Source organism: Geotrypetes seraphini, chromosome 6 (assembly GCF_902459505.1).
Source record: "Geotrypetes seraphini chromosome 6, aGeoSer1.1, whole genome shotgun sequence".
NCBI lineage: Eukaryota > Metazoa > Chordata > Amphibia > Gymnophiona > Dermophiidae > Geotrypetes > Geotrypetes seraphini.
Window position 1 is genome coordinate 131,360,572 of NC_047089.1, and position 19,096 is coordinate 131,379,667.

Below are 19,096 nucleotides of genomic sequence, written 5' to 3' on the forward strand. Positions count from 1 at the left end.
TGAGGGTTATTTATCAGTAGGGCCAGCTTAATTTGTGCCAGAACGGACTGTACCTTTTAAAAGTTTTCTTGTCTTAGTGGTTGGCAGCAGCAATGAGCAGCTATTCATACAGCCTTTTTCAACAACCCTGGAGCCTTCTCTCTGGTGCTTCCTGCCTTTATGGAAGCAGGACGTTATATCAGAGTGAAGGCTTCAGGGGTTGGCATGCTGTATAAATTGCTGAACTCTGCCAGAGACAAGAAAACTTAAAAGGAACAGGGGGAGGGCTCAAGAGAAACAAAGTAAAATGTTGACATGTGTGGGGTGGGTTTGTGACAGAAGGTAAAATGCTGGACATGTGTTGAGGTATGCCTTGATACTTCTTGCTATATGGTTGAAAATCTCAACTTTAGGGTATACATATGCAACCTCATACCATTTTTATCACCTCTCTCTGAACCTAAGTCTTTTTACATCTTTACAAGATATAGCCTCAAAGACAAAACATAATACTCCAAGTCAAGTCTTCATCAAAAACTTGTACAGAGGCTTTAATATGCCCTTTCTTCTACTTATTATGCCTGTCAATGCAGCGTACAGAGGCTTTAATATGCCCTTTCTTCTACTTATTATGCCTGTCAATGCAGCTTAGCATCAATTCACGTGATGTGAATATGTAGAAAGAGGTCTACAATGTGGCCTTCCCTTGGTGCCTGACCATTGGTGACCCACCAAAACTGCCACAGCTCTGACATTATGAACCTTACAATGACCTTCCAGGGTTAAGCCTGTCTGGGCAAAAACAAGAGAGAATCTAAATAGATATATGATCTTTCTAAAGGCTTTATCCTCCTCCAAATAGAATGCTAAGCAGTTTTTCTGTAATCCACTATGTGCCCCTGGAGCTGCAGCCCAGCCTGAGCATAGTAGAAGGAAATCCATGCCGCTAACCATATGGAAATAGTTCATTTGGTAACACAGAGGCCCAATCTGTTAGGATCAAATGAGATGATCTTTCTAAAGGCTTTATCCTCCCCCAAATAGAATGCTAAGCAGTTTTTCTGTAATCCACTGTGTGCCCCTGGAGCTGCAGCCCAGCCTGAGCATAGTAGAAGGAAATACAGGCCACTAACCATATGGAAATAGTTCATTTGGTAACACAGAGGCCCAATCTGTTAGGATCAAATGAGATTGCAGATTGTGATGTAAAAGAGTTCCTTAATTCTGAGTGAGCAGAGATGGAAAAATCTATAAAGGAATTTGATCTTTGACACTTAGCTGAAATAGAAGGGAAAACCAAGGTTGTCTGGGCCACTGATGGGTTATCAGGATCATGGTGCCTGACTCGTGCTTGAGCTTGACTAAGGTATTTAGAATGAGAGGGATTGGTGGAAATGCTTAGAGGAACTTGTTCGTCCAATCCAGAAGAAATGCATCCGCTTTGAGACAATGAGGCGAGTACTGTCTGGAGCGGAATTGAAGCAATTTGTGGTTGTCGGGAGATGCAAACAGGTCTATCTGAGGAATCCTTTAAAAAAAAAAAAAAAAGATGTGATGTAAGACTGTGAAGTTGAGACCACTCGTGTAGTTGGAGAAATCTGCAGAGCTTGCTGGCGAGGACATTTTGCTTGCTGTGCACATATATGGCTTTCAGAAAAATGTTGCGAGGATTTTTCCAATTCCAAATGAGCTCAGATTCTTGACACAGGGGAAGAGAACCTCTGCTTCTTGATGTAGTATGATTGTCTGTTTGAACAAGGAGGACTTGGTTGGAAAGACACTCCTGAAATGTTTTTAAAGCATTGCAAATTGCCTGCAGCTCTAACAGGTTGATGTGGAATGTCTTTTCTTGAGCAGACCACCAACCCTGTGTCCTGAGACCAACCAGGTGGGCTGCCCAAGCATACATGGACGCGTCTGTAGTGAGAACAATCTGATGTGGGGGAATATTAAATACAAACCTCTGGAAAGATTTGTAGGATTCATCTACCACTGGAGAGATTGGTGAAGAGGCGAGGTGACTGTGATCCGTTGAGGCAAGGGATTGAGGATTTGAGACCATTGAGATGCTAGGATCCACTGAGTTGATCTGAGATGAAGTCGTGGAAAGGGTGTGACATGAACTATGGATACCAAATGACCTATGAGTCGCATCATTTGTCTCACTGAGATGATTTGTAGACATTACTGCAAAGATGAAGTAAAGGGTCTTGTTTTTGCTGAGGTAGAAAAGTCCATAGAAAAGTGGTGTCAAGTAAGGCTCCTATGAATCCTAGCACTTAAGAGGGTTGAAGGTGCAACGTGGGAAAGTTGACTTTGAACCCTAGAAGTTGGAAAAAATTATAATCATCTGTGTTGCTGAGTGAACTGCTTGAGGAGATGGAGCTTTATCAGTCAATCATCTAGATATGGTAACGCTTGAAACCCATGGATATGGAGGGTAGCTGTCGCAATCACCACTAGGCACTTGGTGAATACTCTGGGAGAAGAAGCTAGGCTGAATGGTAGAACTTTGTACTAGAAGTGTTGATGAGCTATAAAAAAAATGCAGAAATTTTCTGTGATCGGAATGTATGGATATATGTGTGTAGGCCTCTTTGAAGTCTACAGAGCACAGCCAACCTTTTTGTTCTAGAAATGGGAATAGGATCCCTAGAGATAGCATGCAAAACTTTTCTTTCACTAGATACTTGTTTAAGGCTTGGAGGTCGAGAATTGGATGAAGATCTCCTGTCTTCTTTGGAATTAGGAAATACCTGAAGTAGAATCCCTGATTTTTCTGATAAGGGGAGAACTACTTCTATGGCATTTAGTTAAAGTAGAGCTTTGATTTCCTGAAGAAGGGATGTCTGATGAGATGTGAAAGAGGACTGTCTTGGAGGGTGGTCTAGAGCAGGGGTAGACAATTCCGGTCCTCGAGAGCCGGAGCCAGGTCAGGTTTTCAGGATATCCACAATAAATATGCATGAGATAGATTTGCATCTCAAGGAGGCAGTGCATGCAAATCCATCTCATACATATTCATTGTGGATATCCTGAAAACCTGACCTAGCTCTGGCACTCGAGGAACGGAATTGCCTACCCATGGTCTAGAGGAATGGTGATAAAATGGAGAGATTAACCTTACTTGATGACCCAGTTGACATAAGATTCCAACGCCAATGATACAACAGAAGTTCACCTCCGATGGATTGGGGAAGAGGTTGAGGAGGAAGAATTTTGGTTACAGCTCTCTAAAAGCACATAAAAAGTAGGCTGGGGCATTTGAAGAGCCAAAGACTAGGGCTTCTGAGGTCTCTTTCTGCCTCTTCTGTGGTGGAGGCTTAGAAGAGGATGTTGTTGGATAACACTTCTTATAGGAAATAGAAGTAGACCTTTGAGAAGGCTTAGATGGTTGAGCTTTAGATCCCGTTAAATTATTCCAACTCTGCTCATGCCAAGTAAGTCTGAGTAGCATCCTCCACCTTGACACTGAAGAGTTCTTCACCGAGACAAGAAATGTTTGCCAACCGCTCTTGAAGATTAATATCCATTTCTGAGACTCATAGCCCTGCAAGACGTCTTATAGCAATAGACATTGCTGATGCTCTAATGTTATCTCAAATGCGATGAATGCTGTTCTTGCTATAAATTTTCACGTTTGAAGTTCACAGAGTAGTCTGTTGAAATTCTGGCAGGCGGTCAAATAGAATATTCTGCTCAAAATCAGCCAACTTCTTTATGAACTGTTTAAGGTAAAAGACATGTAGAAGCTGTAATTGAGAACTCAGTTAGCTAACAGTTCTGGTAAAGACGACATCCAAACTTATTCATTGCACAACCTTCACGTCCTGGTGGTACAGTGGCATAGATCCTGGAGCTGGAGGATTTTTAAAGAGTTGATTCAATGAGCGATTGATGTGATAATTGCAGTTTATCAAATCCAGGACAATATAGTATTCGATAAATAGAGTCAATCTTTCTAGGAGCTTTCTTAAATAGTGCATCTTTGAGAAGATTGTGCAGAGGCAACTTAAGAAGCTCTTTAGGAGGCTCATCAAAATCTAAGACATCAAGGAGTTCTGCTCTGGGCTCAGTATCTGACTCCAATTTGACAGGCAGAGCTTTTCCCATCAAGATAATGAAGGGAATAGACTTAGTAGATAAAGACAGGTTATTCACTCTTTCCAAGGTAGAGAGAACGAGAGGGCACTCTCTAAAGTTAAAAGGGGATAATTCCATACAAACGTAAGGAAGTTCTTCTTCACCCAGAGATTGGTGGAAAGCTGGAATGCTCTTCCTGAGGCTGTTATAGGGGAAAACGCCCTCCAGGGATTCAAGACACCGGAACGTAAGCAGGTAAAGATAGACTCAGTTAGGGCACTAGTCTTTGACCTAAGGGCCGCCACGTGATCGGACTGCTGGGCACAATGGACCGCTGGTCTGACCCAGCAGCAGCAATTCTTATATTCTCTGATATACTGGAGATTTTCGCCTGGGTGGAGGAGATGGATCTGAAGGGATGCCATAGGACTCATACTCAGTATCAGTATTATTTTAAGACAGGTCAAAATAGACATCCAGCAATCCAGGAGATTCTCTGTAGGATAAAGATTTTCTTTTTTTTTTTGGTTTTAAGTTTTTTATTGATTTTTTCATATATCAACAAGTGCTATAAATTTTCCATACAATTATCTTAACAATACACTTGATATCTCTATAATGTACTTTATATAAACCATATTTTATATTATTTTTCTTATGAATTTATATAACATATATATTGTAATGATTTTATCAATTATTATTTAATTATGAACCCTTTTCCCTCCCTTTATCACGTTAATTTCTCATAAGACTATCACTCATTATGATATATTTTTTATAATGTATAATAAAGAGAATAAATTCCTTACCCCTTCCCTCCCTCCCTTCTTTAACCATTATCTTATTATGGGAAAAAATTAAAATCAGTCATTACAAAAATCTGTTAATAGTCCCCAAATCTTCTTGAACTTATCCATATATCCTTTTTGTGTTGCAAATGTACGCTCCATCTTATATATATGGCAAACTGAGTTCCACCAAAAATTATAGTTCAATCTGTCATAATTTTTCCAATTATGTGTAATTTGCTATACTGCTACTCCAGTCAATATAAATAAAAGTTTATTGTTATTTGATGAAATTTGACTTCGAGCTCTCATTGCAGTACCAAACAAAATCGTATCATATGTCAAGGCTACCGGATTTTCTAACATCCTATTAATTTGAGGCCAAATTGATTTCCAAAATATTAATATGAATGGACAATAGGATAAAAGATGATCTAATGTCCCTGCTTCAAGATGACAGTGCCAGCATCTATTATACTTAGAGCTATCTATTCTATGTAAACGTGTGGGGGTCCATAAAGCTCTATGTAAAATAAAAAACCAAGTTTGTCTCATAGAAGCTGACAATGTACATCTTAACCTCCAAGACCAAAGGATAAAGATTTTCTACGTTGAAGAGTCTGATGAGAGTGAGAGCATTGAGAAAACTTCTTTGATGACATCCGAAGATGAGTGATGTTGATGCAATGGAGAGTCATAGAAACATAGAGTTTGACGGCCCAACAAGTCTGCCCACACACTAACCCTCCCTCCCTGAAGTATCCATCTTTTAAGCAAAACCCTGTGGTACCCCCACCTGTTGGTCCCGTTGACGCTTGAAGTCAAGCACGCTACTGGCCTCGACCACCTGGCGAGGAAGACTATTCCATCGATCAATCACCCGTTCGGTGTAGAAGTATTTCCTGGTGTCAGTACCATGTGATGGTCTCTTGGATCTAGAACGGGCAGCGGTACCAAGTGATGTTAATATTTGGTGTTGCTGCGATGCAGAAAGTCGATGATTCAATGCAGAGCGTTAATATTATGATGCAGACTTGGTACTGGTACCATGTGGCCTCGATATTCTAAGCTCAGGCTGGGCCGGTACTGAGGGAGTCAATGTAAGCACCAGTGCCGAATGCAACTTAAATAGGTCACCGAGCTCCCTCAGTTGTTCTCTGAAGATGTGCTGCAGGGTGTCGAGGGGTGGGAGACATCGATGAAGATGCATGCCTCTTAGGAAACACTGCCTGCACTGAAGGAGATAAATGGCTTTGACTCTTGGCCTGTATCAAGGACTCTATGCTGTAGAGGCCTGCGATGCTTGTTGGGAAGAAAATGGCTTTTTAGCAGGCTTGACCGATGGAGTAACAGCTTCCAATGTCAATGCCGGTACCGCTGGTATTTTTGGCTCAGATTTATCACTGGAGTCCATGGCTGAGCCGAACAGCTTTTCCTGCTGGACATGGCAAGCCTTTAACAAGCATTTCTGAAGTGTAGAACATCAAGTACAAGTGTCTACTCAATGATTAGGCCTCAAACACTGTTTGCACCAACTGTGCAGGTCAGTGATTGAAATAGGGCAGATGGCGACACCGAGGATGAAATACCATCGAAGTGGGAAAAAAAGGGCCCAAAAGCCTGACTGAGGTAACAAAAAGAAAAGGAAAGAAATAATTTTTTTTTGTTTTGTTTTACAGATTGAAAAACATCACAGAATAAAACAAAAAGAAATAAAACCGAAGGGCAAAAAAGAGAAATGTTGATGGGAAGGCAACGTGATTTGGGATGGAGTTTAAAAAATAGCACTTTGCTCCACAAAAAACGAAGAACTGAGGTACCGCGAGCAGATGTCAGGCAGGAAGGCACTCGCAAAGTTTCTTAAAAACTTAAAATGGTAATGTATCTTTAACACTATCTATAGCGGGCTCCCTGGATGATATCGCCCCATGTGAGAATATGCTGCCTGCTTGTCCTAGGATAAGGTACAATCAGGACTTCAAAGATAAATAAAAAGGTGGAGTTGGTAGAGTTTTGCAAAACATTATTACCAGATTGTGTTTACCCTTCCTTCCTTTACTATAAAATTGTGTTGTTCTATTTATCCTAAATTCTATGTGTACGTGAAAGTGATATAGTTTTATTATTTGTACTATTGAATTTTAGATTGTAAGCCACCTAGAATGATTGTCCATGGTGCAAGATAATAAGATTTTAATGAACTTGGAAACTTGGAAGACCATGTCACAGATCTACTTATCTCCTCCAGAGGTATCACCCTCGATTCCGTCAAGAGGCGACTACTCTTCTGTTCTAATGTGCTTTCATTTATATCGGCGGTTGTTTGCCGCAGACAATATAGGTGGAGGTCGCAAAATAAAAAAAGATATAAAACGAGCAGATCAGAAGATACCTTTCATGCTCGCCTACAGAAAGAGAAACTGAAGGGAACAGAAGATTTCTGGGAGAAGGAGGTGGCTTCAAAAGCTGTGATTGATATCTTTTTGTAGTATGCTCGTGAAAATGGAGAGTACCCCAAGGTTCAGAATATTATTTCTGTTGCACTGGAAATTCACTTAATGGCAGTTTTTAGGAGCCGGTAGGCACCCAAACTCAGTAAAAAACAAACACTGATGAAATTAAATTTTTAACTGAGTTTAAAGGCACTGGCACCTTTAAGAATTGGTGCCAGCATTGTGCCTCCATAGGTGCTTTAGGCTGCCTAACGCTACTGTGGGCATTGTTAATGCCAGAAGTGGTGTTAGGTGGACTAAAGTGTCTACGGAGGCATGATCCACATCATAGGTAGGCTTCAGAAACGTAGGCCAGGAAAACCCTGGCCTACTTTTCCAGTGCCTACCTTTCCAGAGGCACAATTCTGTCATGAGATGGACAAGGACTGGCAGCCACCGACAACGGTGCAGTTTACAGAATCCAGGCCTTAAGGCATATCTGCAAGTGAATGGAACATGGGTGGACCCATGCAGCAGAAAAAGGAAGAGAAACCAAACTTCCACAGATCAGTCAATGATGCTAACAGCGACAAGGTTGACAAAATCAAAAAGCAAACTCTATTACTCCCACAAAAGCTAGACATAGACTCGATACATGCATATTATGCACAGTGTTGCTTTACATAGTTGAGTATACCACGCAAGGCACATCCTATCAGTGATAGTCCCTGTTATCCTTGAGGTCACTATTATTTGGATCTAGTAGACTTTTCAGTTGAAATACAATTCATGTTAAGTCTAAGTCCAGATTTTGTTGGAATAATAGAGTTATGATCACTACCTGCATGTATTACCATGAAATACATGCAACTTAAAGAATACTATCAGTTGCAAGTGTTGCATGGTGCACTTGGGTAGCCAAAAGTACACCAGCCATGGACTTGCCCTAAGTGGGTGTTCTAAAGTTTTGGCATGCCAATGAGCCTTTATGCTAGTCTTCCATAACAGCTACATGTTTAAGTGCTGCTACAGAACTGGTGCTTGTAGCACCTACTATTGAGGTGCCAAGTTATAGAACTCTCAAATCTCTCCAGGAAAACAGTAGCTGCAGTGGCTCTGATTTGGCAAGATCTGAAGTTTACTGCTTAGAAATGTACAAGTTTATTTGTAACAAATTTGCATACAGGTACTAGCAACTTTATCAAAGCTTGCCTGGCTACTAGAATCTCAAATTTATAAGGTTGGAAAGAGACAAATAGCTGCATATATTTTCTGATGTATTTAGCTCTCTTAAGTAAACAAGAGACCTTTTATAGTTCAGAATGTGGAGTTATCATGTACAGTACTTGAGTATATTCTGTGTATTCTATGCAGATGCTTTATATACCGCCCTGTTTAAGAGTTTTAAGAGCAGTTTACAATAAAAAAAAAACATTTTCAAACTCACAGATAACTTACAAGTGAATGATTAATAAGCAAATGAAAAAGGTGATCAAGGCTTGAAGTTTCCTCTTCTTGCCAAAGTAACTGCTACTAGAAAGAGCACCTTCCAAGTAACATGTTCAAGTGTAGGGAATGGCCCTTTAGCAACCTGGAGTCCAAAGTATATAGCAGAAAGACTATGATACTAGGTTGCCTAAGGAGATCATCCTGAACCTTTGCTAGGTAAGACATTTATTCAGTGTCCTTAGGTCTAGGATTGGACAGATTTCTGTTATTTTTAGTGATCAGAAAATACTTGGGAAAACCAAATTCCTGTCCTCTTTTCCACAGTAGAAATCTGACACAGAGTTTAATCTTGATGCTGTTGATGGGTAAATTAGAGGCTACTCCTAGAACTGAAGACAGTATTACATCTGGACTATTTTGAGAACCCACTTGTCTGAGGTTATAAGGTGTTATCTATCTGCAAAGGAAGTTAGCCTTCCTCCTACAGGTAGTCAAAATTCCATCCTTGATTTTGGCTGTGAATTCTGGGCCCTCTGCTGTCTTGTATGAGTAAGAACCCTGTCGAGATTAGGAGAACTAGGATAGTGGAGGACACCTATGCCAATGATAATAACCGGATCTCTGTTGCTTTTCATTCTGATACCTCCTGGAGATCAGCTTGAAGAAAAATTTTAAAGGTGTCACTATGCTGCTTGATGACAGTAGTAGCCTCCTGCACCATACCTCTGAAGAGGTTTACTCCATAGCCTAGCACACCACAGCAGCAAGCTTTTCCTGCGCACCTGCCCGATGAATCAGAATGCACCAATCCCTATTGCAGAAGCTCTCAATATAATTTTGAAAATACAGTCTCTTGGACTATGTTATCATCTGTACTACTCTTTGGTTACTAGTAAGATGAGTTCATCAGTCTCTAGAATAAGTGTCTGCAAAGTCTGCAACATTGCAAACTTCATTCCCATGAAGAATTGGCAGGACACTATGTGGGAGGAAAGCAACGAATTCTGAAAGAGTTTTTTCTCAAAAACTCCAATGTCAGTCTACCTCCCAGAGGAAAAGAAACTTGATATATTGGAATTCTTGGCTGTTTTGAGAGCAGATTCAATCACCATAGAAGAGAAAGGAAGCTATTGCTTCTCAAATCTGGGAACCTTTTGGACTCTGCACATAGATTTGACCTTCTTATTGAAGACAACATAGAGGGAGGTCTTCCACATTCTCAAATGGGTAATGTCAGCTTCTGGAGTGGGGTGGGGATGTTGTCAGGGAATTTGGATATATCCAATGCTTCTGTCCTGGCTGCTTCTCCATTTCTAAGTGAAATGAACAGCCTGAGCCAGCTCCTGCACAAAATCAATGAAAAATCTCCTTTGGTGGCAGGATTTACTCCTCTCATATTGAGGGGACTGATCTCAAAACTAGTGGACATCTCTTCCAAGAAGGTTTCCATTTCTTGATCAGGATCTCTGGAGTGCTCTGTCTCAGATTCATAGAAGAACTCAACCAGTGAAGTCTGAGTTTCTGCCTCTCTCGCACTACTGACAGTTCTTTTATCAGCCAGGGGACAATAAATCTCATCCAGAAGCTCTAGTCTACACCAGCCTACTTTGAGCTGACATGAAAAAAAAAGAAATAAAAACCTAAGGAACCACCAGGTACTCATGGAAAAACCATGCAGCAGCAGTGATAGAACTTACAAAGAATTAGACAAAGTTCAAAGTGCTGAGGCAATCATGATAAAAAAAAAAGGTCAAATTGGCTCCATGGAAAAGATTAGACTGAGGTGGCCTCGTGTATCAGCAGTAGGCAAGAACTGGCATGCATACAAGATTAGCCTATCCAAATGCTTTTAGAAATGTTGCTGAGATACTGTTTTCCATACTGGGCTCTGTTAGTGATATCACCTGTGCATGAGGATTCAGCACCTTGCTTTACCTCAAAACAATACACATTACTTGGATGCTTAGGGCAAAAAGCACAGTTACTTACCATAAAAGGTGTTATCCGGGGACAGCAGGCAGATATTCTCACATATGGGAGACGTCATCCACAGAATCTGGCATGGACAGTTTGACAAATGAACTATCACACATGTGAGTGCCTTCCCGATGCCAGCTCGCACCCCTCAGTTCCGTAAGCAAGCTAAGAAGCCAACAAGGGGAGGTGGGTGGGATGTGATAATATCTGCCTGCTGTCTCCAGAGAACAGCAGTTATGGTAAGTAACTGTGCTTTATCCTAGGACAAGCAGGCAGCATATTCTCACATATGGGACTTCCTAGCTTACTACAATGGGATGGAGGGAGAACTGGCCAAATTAAGAGAATAAACTTTGTAAAACTGCTTGGCTGAAGTGAGCATCACATCTGGAAAAAGATTCTAGACAGTAGTGAGAAAACTGAGGACCAAGTAGCTGCTTTGTACATTTCAGCAATTGAAGTGGAACGTAAGAATGCAACTGAAGCTGCCATACTTGGACCCTGAGCCGTAACACGACCCCTGAGTTGCAGCCCAGCCTAGCATAGCAAAAGGAAATACAAGCCATAAGCCAAGTGGAAATGGTTCTTTTGGTAACAGGCTTGTCCAGTCTATTTGGGTTAAAGGAGATGAAAAGTTGAGGAGACGTTCTGCGAAACTGAGTCCTTTGTAAATAAGCAAAGGCTTGTTTGCAGTCCAATGTATGAATTGCTGACTCACCAGGATGAGAGTGAGGTTTTGGGAAGAAAGCTGGTAACACTATGGACTGAGTCAGATGAAACTCAGATGCGACTTTTGGTAGGAATTTAGAATGAGTATGGAGAACCACTTTATCATGGTGAAAAACTGTAAAGGTAGGTATGACACCAATGCTTGAAGCTCACTCACCCAATGTGCAGAAGTGATAGAGATTAAAAATACCACTTTCCATGTGAGAAATTTAAAATGAGCCGACAACATTAGTTCAAATGGAGGCTTTCACAAATCTGGAAATAAGAGGATGTGCAGCCAGAAATTTATCATCAACTTGAACATGGAAAGCACTGATAGAACTAAGATGAACTCTGATTGAAGTGGTTTTAATGGTTTTAATGGATAAATGCAGAAGGTATTCCAACACTGAAGAAACAGATGATGAAGATCACACCACATTGAAAACAGTGCCCTCTTCTGTTGATAACATTGTTGTGTGGAAAGTTTTTGGAATGCATCCAAAACAGCTGTGACAAGATCAGAAAAATTATTGATTGTTGAGGTCATATCGAAGGGTACCAAGCTGTCCGGTAATAGTTGTCTGGTCCACCGAGGAGCTATTAGGATTATGGTGGCTGACTCTTGTTTGAGCTTGACCAGTGTCTTGAGAATAAGTGGAATTGGAGGAAATGAACTTGTCCGTCCAATTGAGGAAAAAAGCATCAGCTTGCATTCGAAGAGGAGTATTACCTGGAACAGAATTGAGGCAGTTTGTGATTGATGGGGGACGCAAATAGGTCTATCTGAGGAGTTCCCCACTGAGAAAAAAATCTGATGCAAGACCTTGGAGTGAAGCGTCCACTCATGTGGCTAAAGAAATCTGTCCAGTTTGTCAGCAAGAGTATTTTGTGCTCCTTGAACATTTAGGAATATGTTTTGAGTGATTGCCCAATCCCAAATATTCTGAGCCTCCTGACAGAGTCAGAGAACCTATGCCTCCTTGTTTGTTTATGTAATACATGGCAACCTGATTGTCTGTGCGAACGAGTACGTGATTGGAAATGCTGTGTTGAAATGTCTTCAAAGCATTCTGAATCGCCCTGAGCTCCAATTCACTGATATGGAGCTTCTGATCCTGAGCAGACCAGAGACCCTGTGTCCTGAGACCGTCCAGGTGAGCACCCCAAGCATACACTGACGGATCTGTGGTCAGAACCTTTTGATGAGGTTTGAAACAGTCCTTTGGAAAGATTTGAGTAATTCATCCACCACTGCAGAGGTTGACGCAGCAATGATGTGACAGCAATCTTCTGTGAAAATGGATTGAGAGCCTGAGACCATTGAAACACCGGAGACCACTGAGCTGAGATGAAGCCTGGCGAAGGGGGTAACATGGACTGTAGAGGCCATGTGACCTAACAGTCTCATCATTTGTCTGGCTGATGAGAGACTTGATTGCAAAGTTGAATGAGGCTGTCCTGTCTTTGCTGTAGTAGAAATGCTCTGAGTTGTATGGTGTCAAGTAGGGCTCCTATGAACTGTAGATTTTGAGAAGGTTGAAGTTGAGATTTGGGAAAAGTCGATCTTGAACCCTAAATGTTGGAGAAACAGAATTGTTAATTGAGTTGCCAAGTGTATTCCTTGGGAAGAGATGTCTTTTATGAGCCAATCGTTGAGATAAGGGAAAACTTGAAATCCTTGATCTCTTAAAGCTGCTGTAACAACCACCAATCACTTGGTGAACACCCTTGGAGAAGAGGCTAGGCCTTGTATTGAAAATGTTGATGGGCAATTCGGAATTGCAGAAGTTTTCTGTGAGCTGGATGAATTGGTATGCGAGTATAAGTCTCTCTGAGATCTAGAGAGCGTAGCCAATCGTTTTGCTTTAACATGGGATACAGAGTTCCTAGAGACAACATTTAAAACTTTTCTTTTATCAGGAACTTGTTGAGGTATTGGAGGTCAAGGATCGGTCGTAGACCTCCCCGTCTTCTTTGGAACGAGAAAATTCCTCGAGTAAAAGCCCTGATTCTTCTGGGCTACCTCTATAGCATTTAATCGAAGCAGAGTTTCTACTTATCAAAGAAGAAGGGACTTCTGCTGAAGATTGGAAGATGACTCTCTTGGAGGATTTGGAGGTATGGTAAGAAAATGATGAGATTAACTTTCCTTGATTACTTTGAGAACCCAGGAATCCATTGTAATCAGGGTCCAACGCTGGTAATAAATTTGTAGACAACCTCTGATTGGTTGTGACAGAGGCTGAGACAGAGGAACAGCAGCTATGCTCTTGAGAAGCATGTCAAAACAACTGAGTAGGCTTTTGAGGAGCTGCTGATTGAGACTTCTGACTGCGCTGCTGTTTCTGCTTTTCTGAGGAGGTTGTCTAGCAGTGTAACGCCTTTGATATGAATAAGAAGGCTTGGTCGACTGTTATGAAATGGATGGCTTTGCCTTCGGTTTGACCAAAAAATCCCAACTGGTTTCATGCAGTGTTAACTTTTGTGTAGCTGCTTCAATGGAATCCTCAAACAGCCCATCTCCCAGACAAGGAATACTGGCTAATCGATCCTGAAGATTAACGTCCATATTAGAGACTCAGCCAAGCCAAGTGTCTCATTGCCACAGACATAGCCGATGCTCTAGATCAGTGGTTTTCAATCTTTTTACACCTGTGGACCGGCAGAAATAAAATAATTATTTTCTGGACCGGCAAACTACTAGGACTAAAATTGTTTCCGCCCTATCTCCGTGAGCTCGGTCACCTCAGTAACTATTGAAAAATAGACAAATATAGTGCAAAATATAGACAGCAGATATAAATTCTCAAAACTGACACATTTTTATCACTAAATTGAAAATAAAATCATTTTTCCTACCTTTGCTGCCTGGTGATTTCATGAGTCTCTGGTTGCATTTCCTTCTATCTGTGTATCCTTTCTTTCATTTCTTTCTTTCTGCACTCAGGCCCAAGAATTGTCCCTTTCTATTTCCTCCCTCTTTCCTTCCTATGTCCTTAGTGCCACCGGTGCCTCCTTCCCATGTCCTTAGTGCCCCTTCCTATGTCTTTAGTGCCCCGGTGCCTCCTTCCCATGTCTTTAGTGCCCCTAGTGCCTCCTTCCCATGTCCTTAGTGCCCCCAGTGCTTCCTTCCCATGTCCTTAGTGCCCCTTCCTGTCTTTAGTGCCCCCTTCCTATGTCTTTAGTGCCCCAGTGCCTCCTTTCCATGTCCTTAGTGCCCCCAGTGCTTCCTTCCCATGTCCTTAGTGCCCCTTCCTGTCTTCAGTGCCCCCAGTGCCTCCTTCCTATGTCCCTTTCACTGCCTTCCACACTTTGTCCCACCCCCACCCCCAAAGCCAGCCTTACTGCCTGTCTACCTCTCTCCCTCCCTCCCTGGCCAAAGCCAGCCTGCTTGCCTGCCTACCTCCTTTCCTCCCTGCCGTGCATAAAAAAAAGCCTCCCTCCTTCCTTTCCCCGGGTCGGCTGCTATCTTACCGCCCTGCTGCTGCTACTGCTAAAGCTGACACGAAGTCTTCTTTCCGAAGCTGTGTGTGGGGACAACAGGACAAGAGGTCTGAAAACGGGACCTATGGTCACCTTAATCTTGCCGGCCCTGTGCGGACTGGCAGAAATTTCCTGCGGACCGGTGGTTGAAGAACAGTGCTCTAGATGACATCTCAAAAGCATCATAGGGTTACCTTGCTATACATTGTCTAGTTAGATACGAGCTGTTGATATTGTGCAAGGTAGCGTGAAGGAATATATTGGTCAAAATTAGGTAATTGATTGATCAAGCACGTCAAATAACAGGAAAATAAAAATTGTAATTAAGTATCCTGCTCGCCAGCATGGTATTTTGGTAAAGCTTACGACCAAATTTGTCCATAGTACAGTCCTCACGGCCTGGAGGAGCTGAGGCATAAACCTTGGTATCAGTAGATTTTTAAAAGGGTTGATTCTACCACTAATGATTGATGTTGAAGCTTTGGTCTGTGAAACCCTGGACAAGAAACAACCCTGTATAAAGAGTCAAGTTTTCTTGGAGCTACCACAATATTCAAAGGTATTTCCCAATTTTTAAGGAGAGTCTTTTTGATAATGCCATGAAGTGGTGATTTAAGGAGTTCTTTGAGAGGTTCATCATAGTCCAAAGCCTCTAAATACTCCGCACTATGAGCAGTGTCAGCCTCAAGCTTAACAGGCAGAGCTTTACCTAACTGCTTGATGTATCTGGTAAAATACAGAAAGAAATAAAAGACGCAACATGGGAAGGCCAAAAAATCTGAACAGAGTTCAGAGAAAAACGAACTTCTTCACTCCACGGAAAACGAAGAACTAAAGGGTGCAAGCTGTTGTTGGGTGGGAAGGCACTTGCACATTGGCAGTTGATGTCTCCCATATGTGAGAATATGCTGCCTGCTTGTCCTAGGATAACATACATATAGTGAAATTAGTTTTTTTGACAAGATGAAATGATAGTGCCAAACGGCATATCTACCACTAATCATTTCTATAGAACAAGGCATAGATAGTATTGTATGGATGCATTTAGAGACATCCTTGCACCAGAGCTTATCACACAGTTGGCACATAAACAAATGTTTTAGTAATCATTTATCGATTATATTAATGCACAGAATATGCTCTCTACCTTTCAATAAGATCACACAAGTAGCTAAAGGTGTGGACAGCTTCCTCTTTGTCTTCATGTAGTGGAAGCCACGATAACCAGTGAGGCAGGACTTCCTCAACACTTATAGAGTCAGGCCGGAACTTCATTATTTTCCCCACAGCTGAGATACAGTTCTCTGTTGCATTGATATTTTCTTTGGTTTTGGAGTCTGCAGACTGAATAACCCTGACCAATAACGGAAGGGCCTCTGTAAATCATACAAAATTTAAGACACACTGCTTATTTACACATGCTTATGACAAAGAGAAATTAAATCAATGTATAATATACAGGGATAAATATTTATCAAAGAGAGTCAAAGGAAATGTCAGAAGATCAAACTAATAGTTCCGTGTGCTATGAAATTATGCAATAAACACTGCTTATAACACTCATAACATATCAAGTTCAAGTTTATTAGCATTTGATGAATCGCTTATAAAAAAATATCTAAGCGATGTACAGTTTAAAAGCCACCAGGTGGTGGTTTCACGTACAATTTAGACGAATTAGACATAAGACAAACAATATAAAACAGTATAACAATTGGAAAAAAAACAAAACAAAACACAGCCAATATAAGTCCATTAACCTTAAAACAATTAAGATAGAGACTAACATGAATGGGCAGGAAAGGAGGGAAAAGTTACAATATCTGTATCTGTTGAAATTTGAGGGAAAATCTGAGGGAAAACACGATAAGGAACAAAGGGAATTGGTAAATTTGATGGTCATAATAAAATGTGAGAAATATACGAGTGTCATGTCACGTATCAAATGCGTCTTGAAATAGAAAAGTTTTAAAAATTTTCTTAAACGATAATAAGTCTTTTTCATTTCTTATATAGTTTGGTAGGGAATTCCATAATGTAGGGGCCATAACGGAAAATATGTCATTTCTTCTAGTGCCGATAATTTTCAAGGAGGGAATAGATAGTAAGTTTGAGGAGGAAGATCGTAGGGAACGTGTGGAGTTGTATGGAATTATCATTTTTGAAATAAATTGTGGTTCGTTGAAGATCAATGTTTTATATACCAGTAGTATAATTTTGAAAGTAATTCGGTGGGAAATGGGTAGCCAGTGTGATTTAATCAATAATGGAGTGACGTGGTCATATTTTTTCGCTTTATGGATTAATTTTATTGCAGTGTTTTGGATTATCTGAAGTCGTCTTTTTTCTTTCTGAGTTATGTTAATAAAGAGAGAATTACAATAATCAATTTTAGATATGATAAAGGAATGGACCAGAATGTTGATTGATTTAGAGTCAAGGAAGGAGGAGATTGAACGAATAAGGCGTAATCTATAGAAGCATGATTTAATTATTTCACTAATATGACTGTGAAATGATAAGTCTACGTCAATTATTGCTCCAAGAATTTTCAGTTTAGATACAGATTCTAGAGGGGTATTGTCTAGAATAAATGGTGAAATTGGTGTTAAGTTTCCTTTCCAGGTAAAAAACATGGTTTTTGATTTTTGAATGTTCAATGCCAGTTTGTTACGACTTAACCAGTTTTTTATTAGTTCTAATTTTTCATTGATTGCTTTTATTTCTTCATCTTTTTCTGGGTCAAAGGGGTGTATGAGTTGAATATCGTCTGCATAGGAGAATGTTGTGAAACCTAGTGATTGCGAGATGGTAAGAAGAGGTGATAAGAAAATATTAAATAAGAGAGGTGATAGTATTGATCCTTGCGGCACCCCGCAGGTTGAAGAGTAATTTGAAGAATAGACGTCATTGAATTTGACTCGGGAAGTACGGTCTGATAAAAAAGAGGTTAACCACTGTAAGACTTGACCTCCTATGCCTAATGATTGCATCCGATTTAATAAAAGTTCGTGATCAATTGTATCGAATGCGGCTGATAAATCTAACGAGAAAAGGGCAACGGATTTGTGATGGTCAAGATAATAATGGATATTTGTTACAAGACCGATCATCGAGAATTCTGTACTATGATGTTTTCGAAAACCTGTTTGGTTGGGGTGGAGGGCGTTCGAAGATTCGATAAAATCTGAGAGTTGTTCGAAAACTAGTTTTTCGGATAGTTTCATTAGAAAAGGTAAATTAGAGATAGGGCGGTAATTAGAAGTGTCGTCTTGACTAATTTTAAAATTTTTTATTATTGGTGTAACAATTGAAGTTTTCCAAAGGATAGGAACGGTTGCAGAAAGAAAACTATTTTGGATAAGAAAGAGAATAAAAGGACCAAGATAATGAAAGAACTTCTTTAGATAAAATGGAGGAATAATTTCTAGTGGGGAACCTTTTAAATTAATTGTTTTGAGATGTCCTTCTATTTCTGCTAAGGATGGTGTTTTGAAGTTAATGCATTTAGCTGTTGGAATACTGTTACTTGTGTCCTCCAATACAGGTATGACTGGTGTATTGCTGGCGAAGTTTTGTCTAATGGTAGCAATCTTTTGACAAAAATAGTATGCTATTTCCTGTGCTGTTAAAATTGATTTTTGATTAGAAGTTTTAGTTTTTGTTTCTGGGTTGATGGATTTTAGAATTTTAAATAGGATCAAAGTATTTTTTGCTTTTTGAATTTTGTTGATATAATATGATTTTTTTGCCTGGGAAATTTTGCTTTTATAAAGCGAAGCATTGTCATTGAACTGTTGAAGATTAAGTGGAGTTTTGGAGGAACGCCATTTCCTTTCTGAGGCGCGAAGTTGTGTTTTTAATAGAGATAAGTCTTTGGAATACCAAGGGTTTTTTAGTTTACGCGTAGATATAGTTTTAGAGATTAAGGGTGTTTTAGTGTTTATAATAGATGCTCAGAACTGTGTAGCTCCCCCAGGGAGTAACCCTATAGAGGAACACACCACCCAGTCACTGAATGTGTGTTCATGTCTGTTGAAAATAATAAATTTTAAATATCATAAATTTCACTTTCAAATTGCTGTATGCCTAATTGTGTCAAAGATGCAAAACACTTATCTTGTGAAGATTACAAGGTCCCAGAAGAAATGAAAGCCAATGAGACTTTTCATACAAGTATGCTATTCTTCT

The 19,096-nt window shown here is 40.4% G+C and overlaps 1 protein-coding gene across 1 annotated transcript in view; it reads right to left on the minus strand.

Annotated features, from left to right (window-relative positions):
• Positions 1-19,096, minus strand: part of IPO5 (importin 5) — a 387,223-nt gene that overhangs the window by 20,533 nt on the left and 347,594 nt on the right. Inside the window, exon 24 of the mRNA XM_033948411.1 lies at positions 16,053-16,281. Coding sequence (XP_033804302.1) covers positions 16,053-16,281 — 229 coding nt within the window. The remainder of the gene's footprint in view (positions 1-16,052; positions 16,282-19,096) is intronic.